This window comes from Mobula birostris, chromosome 6 (assembly GCF_030028105.1).
Source record: "Mobula birostris isolate sMobBir1 chromosome 6, sMobBir1.hap1, whole genome shotgun sequence".
In the NCBI taxonomy this organism is placed as follows: domain Eukaryota; kingdom Metazoa; phylum Chordata; class Chondrichthyes; order Myliobatiformes; family Myliobatidae; genus Mobula; species Mobula birostris.
Genome location: NC_092375.1, coordinates 109,108,206 through 109,130,808, shown reverse-complemented (window position 1 = coordinate 109,130,808; position 22,603 = coordinate 109,108,206). Strand labels below are relative to the sequence as shown.

General features: G+C 43.1%; 1 protein-coding gene across 1 annotated transcript in view; it reads left to right on the top strand.

Annotated features, from left to right (window-relative positions):
* Positions 1-22,603, top strand: part of wnt10a (wingless-type MMTV integration site family, member 10a) — a 125,059-nt gene that overhangs the window by 52,845 nt on the left and 49,611 nt on the right. Inside the window, exon 2 of the mRNA XM_072262367.1 lies at positions 17,575-17,948. Within this exon, the coding sequence (XP_072118468.1) occupies positions 17,575-17,948 (374 nt within the window). The remainder of the gene's footprint in view (positions 1-17,574; positions 17,949-22,603) is intronic.

The window sequence follows — 22,603 nt, the reverse complement described above, 5'->3', positions numbered from 1 at the left end:
GAAGGCAAATGTAATGTTGGCATTCATTTCAAGAGGACTAGAATATAAAAGCAGAGATGTAATGTTGAGGCTTTATAAAGTACTGGTGAGGCCTCATTTAGAGTATTGTGAGCAGTTTTGGGCCCCTGATCTTGGAAAAGATATGCTGAAATTAGAGAAGGTTCAAATGAGGTTCACAAAAATGATTCCGGGATTAAGTCCTTGTCATACGAAGATTGTTTGTTGGCTCTGGACCAGTATTCACTAGAACTCAGAAGAATGAGACACCTCATTAAAAACTGTCATAAGGTGAAAGGCCTTGATAGAGTGGATGTTGAGAGGATGTTTCCTATGGTGGGAGGGTCTAAGACCAGAGGGCACAGCCTCAGAATAGAGGGTCATCCTTTTAGAATGGAGTTGAGAGGGAATTTCTTTGGCCACAGACAGCTGTGAAGGCCAGGTCTTTATGTGTATTTAAGGCAGTGGTTGATAGATCCCTGATTGGTCAGGGCATGAAGAGATATAGAGGGAAGGCAGGAGATTGGGGCCAAGAGGGAAATTATATCAGCCATGATGAAATGGTGGAAAAGTCTCAATGGGCCAAATTCCCTAATTCTGCTCCTATATCTTACGGTGTTATGGTGTTATATGCCTATTTCAGAGTATCTTAAATGACACTGATGTATCTGCCACCACCCCTGGCAACATATTCCATGTACACACCACACTCTGTGTTAAAATCTTAACTCTGATAGCTCCACTATACTTTAATCACCTAACATATATACACTTCCATATTAATAATTCCTGGCCTGGGAAAAAGTCTCTGGCTATCCACTTGATCTATGCCTCTTATCAACTTATACACCTCCATCAAGTCACCTCTCATCCTCTTTCACTCCAAATAGAAAAGCCCTACCTCACTCAATCTATCCTCATAATACACACTCTAAATTAGACAACATCCTGGTAAATGTCCTCTGCATCTTTTCTAAAGCTTCTGCATCCTTCCCATAATGAAGCAACTGGAATTAAACACAATTTTCCAAGTGTAATCTAACCAGGGTTTTATAGGACTGCAGCACTGCCTTGCAGCTCTTGAACTCAATCTCCTGACTAATGAAGGTTAACACACCATAAGCCTTCTTAACAACTGCAGCTTTGCGGAATCTGTGGATGTGGATCCCAAGATCCCTCCAATCTTCCACACTTTTAAGAAAGTTGTGTGTGTTTCAGTGGTTTGACCTCTCATTCTTCACAGATTTCAGATTGTTTTAAACTGTTTATTTTTCCATCTAGGCCAACCCTTTTATTTCCAGAAATCAACCTCATGAACCTTTGCCACACTGGCCTCAAGGCAACTGCATCCTTTCCATAAGTCAAACAGTGTGCAATATAGCAAGGTCCGTTCGTACTCTGTCAATAAGGACCAATATATGATTAGTCATCTTGCTTCTTGTAGCTGCATGCTGACTCCCTATGCTCCTTGTACAAGTAACAGAAGGCACTGCTCGCATAGCATTATTATAGTGCTAGTGATCACTGACCACAGTTCGAAAGGGGCTTTTTTTGCTGTCAATGTGAAGGACTAAGTTCAAAGTTAATGTATTATCTAAGTACGTATAAGTCACCATATACAATGCTGAGATTTGTTTTCCTGAGGGCAAGAAACCCAATAGAATTAATGTGAGACTGCACCCAACAGATAACCAATGTGCAAAAGATAACAAGCTGTGCAAATAGAAAAGAAATGATAAATAAGTAATCAATAAATATTGAGAACATGAGATGAAGAGTCCTTGAAAGTGAGTCCATAGGTTGTTGGAAGATTTCAGTGCTGTTGAACGAAGTTATCCCTGTTGAATCAAGACCCTGATGGTTGAGGGATAGTAACTGTTCCTGATCCTGGCACTGTTTGTCCTGAGGCTCCTGTACCTTTTTCTGAAGAGAGCAGGGACTTGGTGGTGGGGGTCCTTGATGATGGATGCTGCTTTCCTGTGACAGTGCTCAGTGGTGGGAAGGGCTTTACCCGTGATGGACTGGGTGCATACACAGTATTCTATTGGATTTTCCATTCAAGGACATTGATGGTTCTATACCAGGCCATGATGCAAACAGTCAATATACTCTCCACTGCACATCTGTAGGAGTTTGTCAAAGTTTCAGGTGACATGCCGAATCTTTGCAAATATCTGAGGGAATAGTGGTGCTGCCATGCTTTCTCCGTAACTGCACATACGAGCAGAGCCCAGGACAGATTCTCTGAAAGGATAACCATAAAGCAGAGTAGCAGAATCAGGCTATTTGGGCTTTTGAGTCTGCTCCGCCACCTGATCATAGCTGATCCATTTCCCTCATAATCTCATTCTTTTGCCTTCTCTGAGTAACCTTTCACGGCCTGACTCAGCAAAAACCTATCAACCTCCGCCTTAAATACATCCAGTGACCAGGCCTCCACAGCTGCCAGTGGCAATGAATTCCACAGATTCAACATCTCCGGCTAAAGAAGTTCATCTTCATCGCCCGTTCTAAGTGGATGTCCCTCTTTTCTGAAGTTGTGCCCTCCCCTGCTATAGGAAACATCCCCTCCACATCCACTCTAAGTCTTTCAACATTTGATAAGCTGCAATGAGATAACTCCTCATTTCTAGTGAATAGAGGCCCAGAGCCATGAAATAGTCCTCATACGATAAGCCTTACATTCCTGGAATCACTTTTGTAAACCTCCTTTGAACCCTCCCCAATGTCTGCACATCCTTTCTCAGATAGGGGGCCTAAAACTGCTCACAATATTCCCATTGAGGCCTCACCAGTGCTTAATAAAGTTTCAGCATCCTTGCTTTTATATTCTAGTCCTCTCAAAATGAATGATACCATTGCATTTGCCTTCCTCACCACTGACTCAATCTGCAAGTTACCCTTTAGGGAATCCTGCACGAGGACTCAAATGTCCCTTTGCATCTCAAATTTTTAAATTTTCTCCCCATTTAGAAAATAGTCTGCCCTTTTATTTCTTCTACCGAAGTGCATAACCATTCACTTCTCGACACTGTATTCATCTGTCACTTCTTTGCCCATTCTCCAAACTGTCTAAGACCTTCTGCAGACTCCCTGCTTGCTCAACACTACCTGCCCCTCCAGCTGTCTTCATATTGTCCACAAACTTGGCCACAAAGCCCTCAATTCTGTCATCCAAGACATTGACATATAACATAAAAAGAAGCAGTCCCAACAGAGACCCCTGTAGAACACCACTAGTCACCAGCAGCCAACCACAAAAGGGTCCCTTTATTCCCACGTTTTGCCTCCTGCCAATCAACCACTGCTTTACCCATGCTAATGTTTTTCCTATAATGCCTTGGGTTTTTCTCTTGCTAAGCAGCCTCTGTATTGAAAGGTTAGTCAGATAGACAGAGGGGGTGGGGCAGCTCTATTCATAAAAATGATATCAAATCCTTAGTAAGAAGTGACATAGAATTGGATGATGTGGAATCGTTATGGATAAATTTAAAGAACTGTAATGGTAAAAAGACCTTGATTGGAGTTACTTACAGGTCTCCGAACGGTAGACAGGATGTGGGCTACAAATTACAGTGGGAGGTAGAATAAGATAGTCATTGGGGATTTCAAGATGCAGGTTAATTGTGAAATTCTGGTTGGTGCTGATTTTGGATCACAAGAGAGAGAATTTGTGTAGAGCCCAAAGGATGCCTTTTCAGAGCAGCTTGTGGTTGAGCACGCTAGGGGATCAGCTATTCTAGATTGGGTGTTGTGTAAAGAACTGGATTTGATTAGGGAGCTTAAAATAAAGGAACCCTTAGGAGACAGTGATCTTAATATGATAGAATTCACCCTGCAATTTTAGCGGGAGAAGCTGAAGTCAGATGTATCAGTATTACAGTGGCTTAAAGAGAATAACAGAAGCATAAGAAAGAAGCTGGCCGAAGTTGATTGGAAGGGGACACTAGCAGGGATGATGGTGGAGCAGCAATGGTTGGAGTTTCAGGAAGCAATTCAGGAGCCATAGGATAGATACATCTCAAAGAAAATTCTAAAGTCTAAAGTATGCGAAAGTCAGGATGACACAACAATGGCTGACAAGGGAAGTCAAAGCCAACATGAAAGCAAAAGATAGGGCATATAATAGAACAAAAATAGTGGAAATTTAGAGGATTGGGAAGCTTTCAAAGACCAGAAGAAGGCAACTAAAGAGCCATAAGGATGGAAAAGATGAAACATGAAGGTAAGCTGGCCAATAATATCAAAGAAAATACCAATTTTTTTTCAGATATATAAAGAGTGAAAGACAGGTGAGAGTAGATATTGGATCGCTGGAGATATGTTGATATTAAGGGAGAGGAGGTGTTGGAGTTGTTACAATACATTAGGATGCATAAGTCCCTGCGGCCTGATGGAATATTCCCCAGGCTGCTCCATGAGGCAAGGGAAGAGATTGCTGAGCCTCTGGCTAGGATCTTCATGTCCTCGTTGTCCATGGGAATGGTACCGGAGGATTGGAGGGAGGCGAATGTTGTCTCCTTTTTCAAAAAAGATAGTAGGGATGGTCTGGGTAATTATGGACCAGTGAGCCTTATGTCTGTGATGGGAAAGCTGTTGGAAAAGATTCTTAGAGATAGGATCTATGGGCATTTAGAGAATCATGGTCTGATCAGGGACAGTCAGCATGGCTTTGTGAAGGGCAGATCATAAGACCATAGACCATAAGACCATAAGACAAAGGAGCAGAAGTAGACCATTCAGCCCATCGAGTCTGCTCCGCCATTTTATCATGAGCTGATCCATTTTATCCTATTTGGTCCCACTGCCCCACCTTCTCACCATAACCTTTGATGCCCTGGCTACTCAGATACCTATCAATCTCTGCCTTAAATACACCCAATGACTTGGCCTCCACTGCTGCCCGTGGCAACAAATTCCATAGATTCACCACCCTCTGACTAAAAAAATTTTTTCACACTTCTGGTCTCAAAGGGCGCCCTTCAATCCTGAAGTCATGCCCTCTCGTACTAGACTCCCCCATCATGGGAAACAACTTTGCCACATCCACTCTGTCCATGCCTTTTAACATTCGAAATGTTTCTATGAGGTCTCCCCTCATTCTTCTAAACTCCAAGGATTACAGTCCAAGAGCGGACAAATGTTCCTCATATGTTAACCCTCTCATTCCCGGGATCATTCTAGTGAATCTTCTCTGTACCCTCTCCAACGTCAGCACATCCTTTCTTAAATAAGGAGACCAAAACTGCCCACAGTACTCCAAGTGAGGTCTCACCAGCCTCAACATCACATCCCTGCTCCTATACTCTACTCCTCTAGAAATGAATGCCAACATTGCATTCGCCTTCTTCACTACCGACTCAACCTGGAGGTTAACTTTAAGGGAATCCTGTACGAGGACTCCCAAGTCCCGTTGCATCTCAGAACTTTGAATTCTTTCCCCATTTAAATTATAGTCTGCCCGTTTATTTTTTCTGCCAAAGTGCATAACCATACACTTTCCAACATTGTACTTCATTTGCCACTTCTCTGCCCATTCTTTCAATCTATCCAAGTCTCTCTGCAGACTCTCCGTTTCCTCAGCACTACCGGCCCCTCCACTTATCTTCGTATCATCAGCAAACTTAGCCACAAAGCCATCTATTCCATAATCCAAATTGTTGATGTACAATGTAAAAAGAAGCGGCCCCAACACTGACCCCTGTGGAACACCACTGGTAACCGGCAGCCAACCAGAATAGGATCCCTTTATTCCCACTCTCTGTTTCCTGCCAATCAGCCAAAGCTCTATCCACGTATGTAACTTTCCTGTAATTCCATGGGCTCTTATCTTGTTAAGCAGCCTCATGTGTGGCACCTTGTCAAAGGCCTTCTGAAAATCCAAATATACAACATCCACTGCATCTGCCTTGTCTAGCCTACTGGTAATTTCCTCAAAAAATTGTAATAGGTTTGTCAGGCAGGATTTTCCTTTAAGGAATCCATGCTGAGTTCTGCCTATCTTGTCATATGCCTCCAGGTACTCTGTAACCTCATCCTTGACAATCGACTCCAACAACTTCCCAACCACTGACATCAAGCTAACAGGTCTATAATTTCCTTTTTGCTTCCTTGCCCCCTTCTTAAATAGCGGAATGACATTTGCAATCTTCCAGTCTTCCGGAACCATGCCAGAATCTATCGACTTTTGAAAGATCATCGCTAATGCCTTTGCAATCTCCACAGCTACTTCCTTCAGAACACGAGGGTGCATTCCATCTGGTCCAGGAGATTTATCGACCTTTAGCCTAATCAGCTTCCTGAGTACTTTCTCTGTCGTAATTGTGACTGCGCACACTTCTCTTCCCTGCCACCCTTGAGTGTCCGGTATCCTGCTGTCTTCCTCAGTGAAGACTGATGCAAAATACTTGTTCAGTTCCTCTGCCATCTCCTCATCTCCCATTACAATTTCTCCAGTATCATTTTCTATCGGTCCTGTAATTACTCTCACCTGTCTTTTACTCTTTATATACTTGAAAAAGCTTTTAGTATCCTCTTTGATATTATTTGCTAGTTTCCTTTCATAGTTAATCTTTTCTCTTTTAATGGCCTTCTTGGTTTCCTTTTGTAAGGTTTTAAAGACTTCCCAGTCCTCTGTCTTCCCACTAATTTTTGCTTCCTTGTATGCCCTCTCCTTTGCTTTAACTTTGGCTTTGACTTCTCTTGTCAACCACGGTTGCATCATTTTTCCATTCGAAAATTTCTTCTTTTTTTGGAATATACCTGTCTTGCACCTTCCTCACTTCTCGCATAAACTCCAGCCACTGCTGCTCTGCCGTCTTTCCCGCCAGTGTCTCTTTCCAGTCAACTTTGGCCAGTTCCTCTCTCATGCCACTGTAGTTTCCTTTACTCCACTGAAACACTGACACATCAGATTTCGGCTTCTCTTTTTCAAATTTCACAGTGAACTCAATCATGTTATGATCACTGCCTCCTAAGGGTTCCTTCACCTCAGTCTCTCCAATCACCTCCAGTTCATTACACAATACCCAATCCAGTACAGCCGATCCCCTAGTGGGCTCAACAACAAGCTGTTCTAAAAAGCCATCTCGCAGACATTCTACAAATTCTCTCTCTTGAGATCCAGTGCCGACCTGATTTTTCCAATCTACTCGCATGTTAAAATCCCCCACAATTATCATAACACTGCCCCTCTGACAAGCCTTTTCTATTTCCAGTTGTAATTTGTAGTCCACATCCCTGCAGCTGTTTGGAGGCCTATAAATAACTGCCATCAGGGTCCTTTTACCCCTGCTATTCCTTAGCTCAACCCATAAAGATTCTGTACCTTCCGATCCTATATCGCCTCTTTCTAATGATTTAATATCATTTCTTACCAATAAAGCCACGCCTCCCCCTCTGCCTACCTTCCTATCCTTCCGATACACCGTGTGTCCTTGGACGTTCAGCTCCCAGAGACGTGCATCCTTTAGCCAGGTCTCAGTGATGGCCACAATATCATACCTGCCAATCTGTAGCTGTACGACAAGATCATCCACCTTATTCCTTATGCTGCGTGCATTTAAGTACAACACCTTAAGACCAGTATTTGATACTTTTTGCTTTGATTTCACTGTAACTTTATTGCACTACAACTCATCCCAATGGCTACACATTTGCCCCATCACCTGCCTGTCTTTCCTGACATCTTTACTGCTCACTATCTTAGATTTATTTCTGTTTTCCCCTTCTTCCGCTCTATCATTCTGGTTCCCATCCTCCTGCCAAATTAGTTTAAACCCTCCCTAACAGCTCTATTAAACTTTCCCGCCAGGATATTGGTCCCCTTCGGGTTCAGGTGTAACCTGTCCTTTTTGAACAGGTCATACTTCCCCCAGAAGAGATCCCAATTATCCAAGAATCTGAAGCCCTGCCCCCTACACCAGTCTCTCAGCCAGGCATTCATCTGCCTGATCCGACTACTCTTGCCCTCGCTAGCACGTGGCACAGGTAACAATCCCGAGATTACTACCCTGGAAGTCCTGCTTCTCAGCTTCCTTCCTAACTCCTGAAAATCTCTCTTCAGGACCTCCTCCTTTGTCCTATCTATGTCATTGGTACCAACATGTACCAAGACAACTGGCTGCTCACCCTCCCCCTTTAGAATATTCAGGACCCAATCCGAGACATCCTGTACCCTGGCATCTGGGAGGCAACACACCATGCGGGTATCTCTGTCAGGCTCACAGAATCTCCTGTCTGTTCCCCTGACTATGGAATCCCCCACGACTACCGCATTTCTCTTGTTAGATCATGTCTAACAAGCCTGATAGAGTTCTTTGAGGAGGTGACCGAGCATATAGATGAGTGTAGTGCAGTGGACGTGATCTACATGGATTTTAGTAAGGCGTTTGACAAGGTTCCACTCGGTAGGCTTATTCAGAAAGTCAGAAGGCATGGGATCCAGGGATGTTTGGCCAGGTGGATTCAGAATTGGCTCACCTGCAGAAAGCAGAGGGTCGTGGTGGAGGGAGTACATTCAGATTGGAGGGTTGTGACTAGTGGTATCCCACAAGGATCGGTCCGTGATTTTTATTAATGACCTGGATGTGGGGGTAGAAGGATGGGTTGGCAAGTTTGCAGACGACGCAAAGGTTGGTGGTGTTGTGGATAGTGCAGAGGTGTTTCCCCCTCCATGGACACCCCATACATCCCAGTGTGGACAATGTAAAGAGCTGCCAAAGGACATACACTCATTGGCCACTTTATTAGGTACCGTTATACACCTAATAGTTCAAAGTTCAAAGTAAATTTATTATCAATATGCATATATGTCAACCTTGAGATTAATTTTCTTGTGAGTATACTCAATAAATCTATAGAATAATAACCATAACAGAATAAATGAAAGACCGCGCCCAGCCAGGGCATTCAACCACAGTGCAGAACACAACAAATGGTACAAATACAAAAAGAAGGATAATAATAACAATGAATAAACAAATAAATAAATTAAATAAATACTACAAATATCTAATCAGCCAGTCATGCGGCAACAAGCCAATGCATAAAAGCATGCCGACAGGGTCAAGAGGTTCAGTTGTTTTTCAGACCAAACATCAGAATGAAGAAGAAATATGATCTAAGTAACTTTGATGACTGGGGAATGATTATTGGTGCAAGATGCGGTGGTTTGAGTTTCTCAGAAACTGCTGATTTCCTGGCATTTTCACACAGAAGTCCCTAGAGTTTACAGAGAACAGTGCAAAAAACAAGCAAAGAAAAATCCAGTGAGTGGCAGTCCTGTGGGTGAAATGTGCTTGTTAATGAGAGAGGTCAGAGGAGAATGGCCAGACTGATTCAGGCTGGCAACAAGGTGACAGTAACTCAAATAACCATGTGTTGTGACGGTGGTGTGCAGCAAAGCATCTCTGAAAGCACAACATGTTGAAGCTAGAAGTGAATGACGTACAGTAGTAGAAGACCATAAACATACACTCAGTGGCTATTTTATTAGACACAAAAGGTACCCGGTAAAGTGACCACTGAGTGTACGTCAGCTGCAGAGATGGGTGGGCAAATGGCAGATGGTGTTTAATTCAAGCAGGCCTGAGGTTTTGCCTTTATGGAGGTAAAATGGAATAGAAAAGTATACAGTTAATGGCAGGACCCTTAACAGCATTCATACATGGTAGGATTTTGAAGTCCAAGTGAGCTTGTGAATCTGGTGGGAGCAAAGGATATTGGGAATGGCGAGGGTGGAATGCCATGGGAGGGGTGTGGGGCAGGTGGCAGAGAAGGTGTGGCGTGCTGAGCTGTGTCCACAGTTTCTTGTGGTCATGTGTAAAGAAGCTGCTATACCAAGCTGTTATGCAGCCAAGCAGAATGCTTTCAATCATTCTTCGATAATAATTGTCATTGGTGATATGATGGGTTTCTTTAACCTCTAAGGAAGTTGAGATATTGGTGAGCTTTCTCGGCCATGGCATCAGTGTGGTTGGGCCAGGACTGACTGTTGGTGATCTTCACTACGAGGACCTTGAAGCTCTCTACCTGCTCAGCCTCAACACCATTGATGTAGACAGGAGCATGTGCATTGTCTTTTATTGACATTGAGGGAAAGGTTGCTGTCATGACACCAAGTCATTAAGCTCTCTATCTCATTTCTATACTCTGTCTCATGGAAAATTTAAGACATTAAAATTTATTCGGCATTTTGTTTAACACTGTAATCATGGGGAGAATGGTGTGTCCTATGCTGGTATTGTTCTATGTTATATGCATGTTCTTTCTTTGGAGAAGTATTATTTCACATAATGATAATTGAAGGAGCTGTACAGCACAGAAATAGGCCCCTTGTCCTATCTAGTCCATGCTGAAGGATTATTCTGCATCATCCCACTGACCTACACCTAGACCATAACCCTCCATCACCCTTTCAGCCAAGTAATTGTCCTAGCACCCCAAAAATGCATCCTTAACACTTGATTCCAACATCTTCCTAGCCACTGAGGTCTCTCTAAATAGTCTGTAATTTCCTTTCTTCTGCCTCCCTCCCTTCTTAAAGAGTGGAGTGTTATTTACAATTTTCTATTCCTCTTGAACCATTCCAGAATCTAATGATTATTGAAAGATCATTACTTATGCCTCCACTATCTCTTCAGCTACCTCTTTCAGAACTCTGAGATGTAGTCCGTCTGGTCTAGGTGACCTATCTGCCTCCTAACCTTTCAGTTTCCCAAACACCTTCTCCCTAATAATAGCAGTTTCATTCACTCCTGACCCCAGACACTCTTGAAATTCTGGCATACTGCTAATGTGGTTCACTGTGAAGATAGATATAAAATACTTATCTATGTAGTTCATCCCCTATTTCTACTCTCTAGAATCAGTATCCCGACCCCCCAGTCCGATATCTATTTTTGCCTCTCTTTTACTCTTTATATATCTAAAAAATCTTTTAGTATCCTCTTTGATATTATTACCATGCATAACTTCATATTATATCTTTTCCATCCTTATGACTTTTTTGGTTGCCTTCTGCTGCTTTTTTAAAAGCATCCCAATACTCTAACTTCTCACTAGTTTTCTCTCTATTATACTGACAACAAATTTTTACGCAGGTGTTGCTTCCTCAGAATTTTTTTAAATTGCCCTGGGCCTGTATTCACTAGAATTCAGGAGAATAAGGGGTAAACTAATTGAAACGCATTGAATAGTGAAAGGCCTTGATAGAGTGGATGTGGAGAGGATGTTTCTTATGATGGGAGAGTCTTCGACCAGAGGACACACACTGCCTCAGAACAGAGGGGTGTCCTTTTAAAATGGAGATGAGGAGGAATTTCTTTAGCCAGAGAGAGGTGAATCTGTGGAATTCATTGCCACAGACAGCTGTGGAGGCTAAGTCTTTACGAATATTTAAGGCAGATGTTGATTGGTCAAGGCATGAAGGGATACAAGGGGAAGGCAGAAGTTTGGGGCTGAGAGGAGTAATCGATCATCCATTATAAAATGGTGGAGCAGACTCGATGAGTCAAATGGCCTAATTCTGCTCCTATATCTTATGGTCTTATGGTATTATGATAGACCACTTGAAGCTGAGTACAAATATAATTTCAGACCACCTGTATCATATAGGATTTTGGAGAAACAAGAAATAAACTTCTATTGAACGTGTTTAATTGCATAACGGTGCTGACACTTTGCAATAGTTCAACTAAGCTAAAAGTGTTTTGTTTTTGATTTTCATTTGCACTCAGTGTCTGAGGCTTCTTGTTTAAGTGTCCACCAATAATTAGCCAGCACTGATGGATTCCAGTTGCCCTGATACCATTTTCCCCATGACTGCAATATCTCGGTGAAACCTTTCGCCATACCTGTCACTGACAGTGGCAAGATTTGCAGGGAAAAATTCTTTAGTAACATGTTGCACTTCATAGGTTTGTAAGCTTAGAGCCTGTTGTTAAACAGCTGCATGTAGTTTGGTACTCTGCTGTTGCCAAGAAAATTTTCAAAAACATCCTTGAATGCCTTCCATATGATTTTCTCCGGTCCCACTAGAAGTTCTTCAAATTTGTCTGTCATTATTGACCTGTTTGATCTGTGGATCAACGAAAATGCCTTCCTTAATTAACATTTCAGAGATCTAAAATCCATTTCAATAGATACGGGTCAAATTTGACCCAGAATAGCCTCAATGTACAAAAATTTGTAGCACCTGTACAACATTTTTAAATATTTTCATTTTTGCACATTTTGGGTCACTTTAGGAAAAGTCATCAAATTTCAGCTAAAGAAATGGCATTTAGGGTGTTTTTACTGCAGTCAAATGTCAAAACAGGTCAGATTTGACCCAAACAGTATGTAAGGGTTAATCTTGGTGTCAGTTATTCTGAAAACATCTGTGTTATATATTGAAATCCTCCACAGATATTTTTGTGCCAGGCAATCTTGTAATCTTGAACCCAGTAATTCTGCTTTTGCCTTTGACAAACCCAAGTCTCTGACCAGGTCATTTTACTCGGACTAAGTTATCAGATGAGGTTCACTCGAAATAAAAGGTTCAAAATCTGCATCAGTATCAGTGTCGTTTTCCATTCCCAGCTTGTGCATTACGGCATCTTCATCTGCCTCCTCTAGACTCCATGTTTCTGGTGGCTTTGGTACTGGAAGACCATCGTCATGCGGCCCAGGTCTCATGGCTGAAGAGAGATTTTGGTATTCAATAGATTTCTTGTTTTTATGAGAGAAAGCAAACACACTGGTCAGAGATAAGTAGCAATCTGTCACTTGATCCTTCTGCTCCCGCCATCTCATCGCGACAGTGAATGGCATTGACTTCCCGGTACCCCTGAACAAAGCTCCAAGATCGACAGTGTATGTTACACGACAAACGTGAGGAGCCCAGATGTTTTCTTGGTCGCCAATTTTACACCAAAGTGGAGTGCACAGACTTTCTCAGTAAGAGGTGTCATGCTCTGTCTTTGAGATTTAAGCATATACTCACCACAAATAAAACAGAAAGTATTGTGGCTATTGTAACTTTGGTGAGATATTTTGCTATCACAATTACTCCTGAAAATACAATTACTTTATAATGAGTACACAAAATATGCTATGTGTGTTGAGCATGTGTATCAACATGGTTGCAAACTGATATACTGTACATGTAAACACAATGCATGTGATGCCTTTATAGCCTTTCTATAACCTGTTCTGCCATGCAGCATCCCCCCACCTAAGCATGCCCAGGCATGCCTGGACAAGATAGAAAACTTCTCAGCTAACACTGTGGGCAACATTTTAATTGACTTCAATTATGAATTGAAATTACGAATATAGGTGATTTCAGTGAAATGGTGTGCAATAACTAAGTTTCGTGGTGATTTTCATAACCAGCAACCCAAAATTCATAAGATACACCCAAAAATATTCAGGAAGCAAATCTTTGTTGTCCAGCGTTATGGACCATCTCATATGCTTTTGTGTTGTTTTTGACATCTCTTGTCAGCAATGGTTGCATCGTCCTGCCTTTCAAATACTTCTTCATCGTTGGGAATAATTGCTGTTCTGCCATCATCCCTGCTAATGTCCCCTTCCAATGAACTTTGACCAGGTCTTCTCTCATGCCTCTGTAAATCCCTTTACTCCACTGATACTGATACATCTGACTTTAGCTTCTCCCTCTCAAACTGCAGGGTGAACTCTATCATAGTATGATCACTGTCTCCTAAGGGTTCCTTTAACTTAAACTCCCTAAACAAATCTGATTTAGTACACAGCTCACAATCCAGAATAGCTGATCCTCTAGTGGGCTCAACCACAAGCTGCTCTAAAAAGCCATCTTGTAAGAATTCTACAAATTCCCCCTCTTGGGATCCAGCACCAACATAAGGTTTCCTATCTACCTGCATATTGAAATCTCCATGACTACTACAGCATTGCCCTTTTGACATGCGTTTTCAATCTTATGTTGTAATTTGTAGCCCACATCCTGGCTACTGTTCAGAGGCCGTATATAACTCCCGTCAGGACCTTTTACCCTTGCATTTTCTTAACTCTATCCACAATGATTCTACATTATTCTATGTCACACCTTTCTAATGATTTGATTTTATTTTTACCAACAGCGTCACCCCATCCTCTCTCCCTACCTGATTGCCCTTTAGATACAATGTGTATCCTTGGATGTCAATCTCCCAACTATGATCTACTTTTAGCTACAATTCAACGATGCCCACAACGTCATACCTACCAACCTCTAATTATACTACAAGATCATCTACTTTATTCCATAAACTGTGTGCATTCAAATATAACTCCTTCAGTCCTGTATCCATCACCCTTTTTGATTTTGTCCCCAGTTACACTACATGCCACTGACTGCAATTTTGCTCTATCATCTACCTGTCCTTCCTGATAGTCTCACTACACACTGCCTGTGCTTGTATATCGACTGCCCGATCCTCAGGCCTTCCCTATCCCACTGCCAAGTTAGTTTAACGCCCTCCCCCAACAGCTCTAGCAAACCTGCCCGCCAGGATATTGATCCCCCTCGAGTTCAGATGTATCCCATCCCTTTTGTACAGATCATACCTTCCCAAGTAGATATCCCAATGATCCAAAAATATGAAGCCCTACCCCATGCACCAATTCCTCAGCTATACATTCATCTGTCAAATCATCCTGTTCTTATCCTCATTGCCACATGGCACAGGCAGCAATCCAGAAATTGCTACCCTGGAGGTCCTGTTTCTCAGCTTTCCAACTAACTCCCCAAACTCTCTCTTAAGAATCTCCTCCCTTTTCCTACCTATGTCATTGGTGCCAACATGTACTAAGGCTTCTGACAGTTCACCCTCCCTTGGAGTGCCATGGACCTGATCTGAGACTTCCCTGATCCTGGCATCTGTGAGGCAATATATCATATCAACGGTTGTCTCTTTCAAATGCACAGAGTTTCGTGTCTTCTCCTCTAACTATGGAATCTTGTATCACTACTGCAGTCTTCTTCTTTCTCCTTCCCTCTGAGTCTCAGTGCGAGACCTGGTTGCTGACACCCCCCCCCCCCCCCCGCCCATAGGTCATCTCCTCAACTGATTTATTGAGGGGAGCGGCTACAGGGCTACTCTGCACTGGTTGCCATTTCCTTTCCCTCTCCTGACAGTCACCCTGCAACTTATGGAGGACTACCTTCCTGTAGCTCCTATCTATCACCTCCTCAGTTTCCTATAGGAGCCTAAGGTCATCGAGATCCAGTTCCAGTTCCAGTTCCTTACACTTCCTCTGAGGAGCTGAAACTCAGTGCACCTGCTGCAGATGGGGCTAATCGGGAGTATGGAGGTCTCCCAGTATTCCCACCTCTCACACAATGACCACAACATAAGCCCTGGAAGAATTCTCACTGCACTATGTACTAACAGATGAAGAATAAAGAAGAAACTTAAAGAAACTTCACCCAAGCCTGTTCTTGCCAAAACCTATTGAGCCAAAGCCTCCCCACTCTAACACTGGTCCACTCCAACAATGGGCACTCCACTTAAACCTACCTTATTTTTATTTGCCCTTGCTAATGAATCACGATTTAATTGGGCTGCCTGAAAAAACTGAAAGCCCACAAAGTGCTTTTTAAAGTACTGTTAAATATTAAGAGCAAAAGGATACCAAGGGACAAAATTAATCCTCTGAAAGATTGGAGTGTTAAACTATGCCTGGAGCTGAATGAGACAGGAAATGGATTTTTGCATCTATATTTACTCAGGTGACAGACACAGAGTCTACAGATGTGAAGCAATGCAACAGCGAGGTCATGGAGGAGGAGGATGGATGAATCCCCAGGGCCTGGCAATGTGAACCTTTGGACCCTGTGGAAGCCTAGTGCCTAAGTTGCAGGGAGCCTAGCGGAGATATTTAAAGCATCCTTAGCCACAGGTGTTGGAGGATTGTGGATGGTTAATGTTGTTTAAGAAAGGCTCTAAGAACAAGGCAGGAAATTATAGGCTGGTGAGTCTGACATCAGTAATGGGAAAGCTATTGGAAGGTATTCTAAGGGATCGGATATACAAGTATTTGGATAGACCAGGACCGATTTGGGATAGTCAGCATGGTATTGTAGGTGGTAAATCCTGACTAATCAATCTTACAGAGTTTTTCAAAGAAGTTACCAGGAAAGTTGATGAAGACAAGGCAGTGAATGTTGTCTACATGAACTTTAGCAATGCCTTTGACAAAGTCTCACATGGAAGGTCATTCAAGATGAGGTAGTAAATTTGAATAGACATCGGCTTTGCTGAAGAAGCTAAAGAGTCATTGTTAATAGTTGTCTCTCTGACTAGGGGGCCTGTGACCAGTGGAGTGCCGCAGGGATCGGTACTGGGTCTGTTGTCGTTTGTCATCTGTATCGACGATCTGGATGATAATGTGGTAACCTGGATCATCAGATTTGTGGATGACACCAAGCCTGGAGGTGTAGTGGACAACTTACAGTGTGATCTGGACCAGCGGGTGAAATGGGTTCAAACATGGCAGGTGGAATTTAATACAGGCAAGTGTGAGGTGTTGCGTTTGGGAGAACCAGTCAGGGTAGTCAGGGTGAGGAGTGCAATAGAACAGAGGGATCTGGGAATACTGATTCATAATTCCTTGAAAGTGGCATCACTGGTAGGTAGAACCGTAAAGGCAGCTTATGGCACACTGGCATTCATAGAGCAAAGTATTATTATGTTGAAATTTTATAAGGTATTGGCCAGGCTTAATTTGGAGTTCTGTGTGCAGTTTTGGTTACTTACCTACTGGAAAGATGTAAATAAGATTGAAAGAGTGCAGAGAAAATGTACAAGGATGTTGCTGGGACTTGAGGACCTGTTATGGAGGAAAGGTTGAATAGGTTCAGACATTATTCTCTGCATTGTAGAAGACCAAGGGGAGATTTGATAGAAGAATACAGAATTATGAGGGGTATAGATTGGGTGAGTGCAAGCTGGCTTTTTCCACTAAGGTTGGGTGAGACTAGAGGTCATGGGTTAATGGTGAAATGTAAAAGGATAAAGGGTAAAAGAGGAACATGAGGGGGACCTTTTTCACTCAGAGGGTGGTAAGAGTATGGAATGAGCTACCATCGCAAGTGGTGAATGTAGGGTCGATTTGAACATTTAAGTGAAATTTGGATAGGTACATGGATGAGAGGGTTTGAAAGGCTATGGTTCAGGGTCAGGTCAATGGGAATAGGCAGGTTAATGCTTCAGCACAGACTACATGGATTGGAGGTCTTGTTTCAGTGCTGTAGTATTCAATGGTCCTATGATTCTAATCTTACCCTAGAACTCAGGTCCTCAAATCCCGGCAACATCCTTGTAAAATTTCTTTATACTCTTTCAATCTTATTTTCTTGTATCAGAACTGCACATAATACTACAAGGTAGGTCTCTCCAACATCCTATACAACTTCAACATAACATCCCAACTCTAATAATACTTTGATTTATGAAGGCCAATGTGCTAACAGCTCTCTTTACCACCCTAACTCTCTGTTATTTTGTTCCTATCCCCTTTACGTACACACCTCTAATTGCGTGCAAACCTCTGTTTGTCTTTGTACAGGTTTCAAGGAGAGTGCTTACGCATACGCCATTGCAGCGGCAGGAGTGGTTCACGCCGTCTCGAACGCCTGCAGCTTGGGCAAGCTGAAGGCCTGTAGCTGCGATGACCAGCGCCGGGGGGACGAGGAGGCGTTCAGGCTCAAGCTCAACCGCCTGCAGCTGGAGGCCCTGAACCGGGGCAAGGGCATGGTGCACGGGGTGCTGGAGTCGTTGCCAGGGGAACTGCCGGGGCCTCAAGATTCCTGGGAGTGGGGAGGCTGCAGCCCTGACGTGGAATATGGGGAAAAATTCTCAAGGGAATTTTTGGATTCCCGTGAAACATATAAGGACATCCATTCCAGGATGCGGCTGCACAACAACAGGGTGGGAAGGCAGGTAAGGAACTGCATTTGTATACAGTCTATCTCTCTCTCGCTCCCCTCTCTCTCTCTTCCCTCTCTATCTTTCTCTCTCTCTCTCTCTTCTCTCTCACTCACCAGAGAGAATGAAGAGGGCAAACTATCAACTGGAACCTGAGGACGGTACATTACTGTTGTCACATGTACCGAGATACAGTGAAAAGCTTTATTTTGTCTCTCTTCCAGACAGATCATTGTACACACATGTCATCCATACAGATGGGGAAGTGTACGGTCATGCACTTTGGCAGAAGGAATAAAGGTGGGAACAATGGGCAACAAATTCGGATACTGGCACTGCAGAGGAGCTTGGAAATCCTTGTGCTGGATTCCCTAAAGATTAACTCGCAGGTTGAGTCAATAGCAAAGAAGTCAAATGCAATGTCAGCATTCATTTTGAGCAGACTAGAATATGAAAGCAAGGATGTAATGCTGAGGCTTTAGAAGGCAGTGGTCAGACCACATTTGGAGTATGGGTTAATGGACCATTCAGAAATCTTTCGGCAGTTTCTCAGCAGCCCAATTGAATTGGGAGAGAGATAGAGGAGCCAACTCATAGGTCTGTGAGTGAGATTTAAATAACGAGCACTCATGGGCTTTTGGTGTTTTCTGGCAGCCCAATGAAATAACAATTCATTAACAAAGGCAAATCAAAATAAGGCAGGGGCAAGTGGAGTTGTCATGGTGAGAGCGGAGAGGCTTTGGCTCATCAGGCTTCGGTGAGAAGAGACTTGGGCAAGGTACGTATTAGGTAAGTTTCTTTTTCATCATTCTTCGACTGTTAGTGCATAGAGAAGTGAGGATGGCTCCAGGGTCTGTGCTGTGTTCTATGTGTGAGGTGGGAACTCTGGGAAACCTCCAGCCTCCCAGATAACCACATCTGCACCAGGTGCACTATGATGTAGCTCCTCAAAGAACATATTCAGGAACTGGAGCTGCAGCTCAGTGACCTTTGGCTCGAGCGGAAAACTGAGATGATAGATAGGAGCTACAGGGAAGTAGTCACCCCTAAGGTGAAGGAGCCAAGAAAGTGGCTAACCATCAGGAGAGGAAGGGAAATGGACAGCCAGTGCAGAGTACTCCTTTGGCTGTTCCACTCAATAATATATAATTTTGGATACTGTAGGGGGACCTGTCGGGGGGAAGGCACAGTCACAGAGTCTTTGACACTGATTCTGGACCTAAGGCTCAGAAGAGAGGTGGGGAAGGAGGACTGTATTAATGATAGGGGATTCCATAATTAGGGGTAGTAGACATTAAATTTTGTGGACAAGATAGAGACACCCAGATGGTATTTTGCCTCCCAGAAGCTACTGTCAGGGATGCCTTGGCTCAGATCCACAGCATTCTAAAGGGGAAGGGTGAACAGCCAGAAGTCTTGGTATATATTGCAACCAATGACATAGGTAGGAAAAGGGAGGTGGTCCTGAAGAGAGAGTTTAGGGAGCTAGAAAGAAAGCTGAAAAGCACGACCTCCAGGGTAGTAATCTCTGGACTGCGTCCTGTGCTACATGCCAGTGAAGGTAATAGTAGGAAGATTTGGCAGATAAATATGTGGCTGAGGCACTGGAACAGAGGGCAGGGTTTCAGATTTCTGGGTCATTGGGATCTCTTCTGGGGATGGAATAACTTGTACAAAAGGAATGGGTTACACCTGAACCCGAGGGGACCGATATCCTTGTGACTGGTTTGCTCTAACTATTGGGAGAGTTTCAACTAATTTAGCAGGGGGATTAAAAACAAAGTGATAGGCCTAAGCAGGGGGCGGTCAGTATACAGGCAAAAGCAGTGAAAAATAAAACCAAATCCTTAAAAAGAAGTGGCATAGGATCAGAAGATGTAGAATGATTGTAGGTAGAGTTAAGAAATTGCGAGAGTATAAAGACTCTGATGTGTGTTATATACAGGCTTCCAAACAGTATCCAGTATGAGGGCTACAAATTACAATGGGAGATAGAAAATGCATGTCAAAACAGCAATGTTACAATAGTCTGAAGGATTTCAGTATGCAGGTAGATTGGGAAAATCAGGTTGGTGCTGAATCTGGATCCCAAGAGGAATGCCTACAAGATGGCTTTTTAGAGCAGTTTGTGGTTGAGCCCACTAGGGGATCAGCTATTCTGGGTTGTGTGTTGTGTGGTGAACTGGATTTGATCAGGGAGCGAAAGGAAAAGGAGCCCTTTGGAGGCAGTGATCATAATGTGATAGAGTTCACCCTGCAATTTGAGACGGAGGAGGTAAAGTCCAATGTATCAGTATTACAGTGGAGTAAGGGGGATTACGGAAGTGTGAGAGAGGAGCTGGCCAGAGTTAACTGGAAGTGGACACTAGCAGGAATGACAGTAGAGCAGCAACGGCTGGAGTTCTGGGAGTATTTCAGAAGACCCAGTATAGATACACCCCAAAGAAGAAGAATTATTCTAAAGGCTGACAAGGGAAATTAAAGCCAACATAAAAGCAAAAGAGAGGGCATATAATGGAGCAAAAATTAGTGAGAACTTAGAGGATTGGGAAGCTTTAAAAAAAAACAACAGAAGATAACTTTAAAAAGCCATAAGAAAAAGATGGAATATTAAGGTAAGCTAGCCAGTAATATCAAAGAGAATACCAAAAGTTTTTTCACATATGTAAAGAGTAAAAGAGAGGCAAGAGTAAATATCAGAAAGCCAGAAATGACACTGCATAGGTAGTAATGGGGGACAAGGAAACGGCAGCTGAACTGAATAAGTATTTTTCCTCAAGTCTTCACTGTGGATACTCACAGTAGGCAGTATGTTCTAGAGTATCAGGGGGTGGAAGTGAGTGCAGTTGTTATGACTATGGAGAAGGTGGTTGGGAAGGTGAAAGGTCTGAAGGTAAATAAGTCACCAGGACCAGATGGACTACACCACAGGGCTCCAAAAGAGGAGGCTGAAGAGATTGTCGAGGCCTTAGTAATGATCTTTTAAGAATCTTTAGATTCTGGAATGGTTCTGGAGGACTGGAAAATTGCAAATATCACTCCAGTTTTAAAGAAGGAAAGGAGGCAGAGGAAAGGAAATTAAGTATAGACCAGTTAGTTGGCAAGATGTTGGAATAGATTGTTGAAAAGGGTTTTTGGGGTACCTGGGGACACATAGTAAAATAGGCTGTAGGAAGCATGGTTTTCTCAAGGGAAGATCTTGCCTGAAAAGATCTGTTGGAATTCTTTGCAGAAATAACAAGCAGGATAGACAAAGGAGAAAGGGTGGATGTTGTGTACTTGGATTTTCAGAAAGCCTTTGACAAGGAGCTGCGCATGAGGATGCTTAACAAGTGAAGAACCCATGGTTCTACAGGAAAGATAGTAGCAAAGATAGAGCATTGGCTGATTGGCAGGAGGCAAAAGGTGAGAATAACTGGAATGATTTCTGATTGGGTTCTTGTGACCAGTGCTGTTCCACAGGGGTCTACGTTGGGACTGCTTCTTTTTACGCAATCTGTTAAGGATTTGCATATGGAATTGATGGCTTTATAGCCAAATTTGAGGATGATATGAAGATAGGTGAAGGGGAAGGTAGTTTCGAGGAAGTAGAGAGGCTGCAGAAGAACTTAGACAGATTAAGAGAATTTGGCAGATAGAATACAGTGTTGGGAAGTGTATGGCAGTGCACTTTGGTAGAAGGAACAAAAGCATAGTCTATTTTCTAAATGGCCAGAAAATTCAAAAATCCAAGGTACAAAAGGACTTGAGAGTTACTCTGCAGGATTCTCTGAAGGATAACTTGCAGGTTAACTTGGGTGGGTGGTGATGGAGGCAAGTGCAATGTTAGCATTATTTTTGAGAGCGTTAGAATATGAAAAAAAGGATGTAACGTTGAGGCTTTATAAAGCACTCGCGGGGCCTCAACAGTGGAGTATGTGATTAGTTTTGGGCCCCTTTTCAGACATTGGAGAGCGTTCAAAGGAGGTTCACAAAAACTATTCTGGGAATGAAAGGAATATCAGATGAGGAGCTTTTGAAGTGTGTGCGCCTGTACTCGCTGGAATTCAGAAGAATGAGGCGGATCTCATTGAAACCTATAGATTGTTGAAAGGGCTAGTTTCGCTGGATGTGAAGTGGATGCTTCCTATACTGGGGAATCTAGGTCCAGAAGGCACAATCTCAGAAGCCAGGGATGCCCATTTAGAACAAAGATGAAGAGAAATTTCTTTAGCCAGAGAGAAGTGAATCTGTGGATTTCAATACCACAGGCAGCTGTAGAGGCCAGGGCATTGGGTATATTTAAGGCAGAGGTTGATAGATTCTTGGTAAGTCAGGGCGTGAAAGGTTACATGGAGGAGGCAGGAGAATGGGGTTTAGAGGGAAAGTGGATCAGCCATGATCAAATGGTGGAGAAGACTCAATGAGTTGAATGGCCTAATTCTGCACGTATGTCTTATAGTCTAAGAAGCTGCTCCTAAAACTTCTGAGTGTGTGTCTTTTCCTCCCCGATGGTGGCAATGAGAAGAGGGCATGTCCTGGATGTTGGATGCCATCTTCTTTAAGACACCGCCTATTGAAGCTGTCCTTGATGGTGGGAGGTTGGAGCCCATGAAGGAGTTGGCTGAGTTTTACACCCCCACCCCCGCAGGGTTTTCCAATCCTGTTCATCGTCGCCTCCATCCAGACAA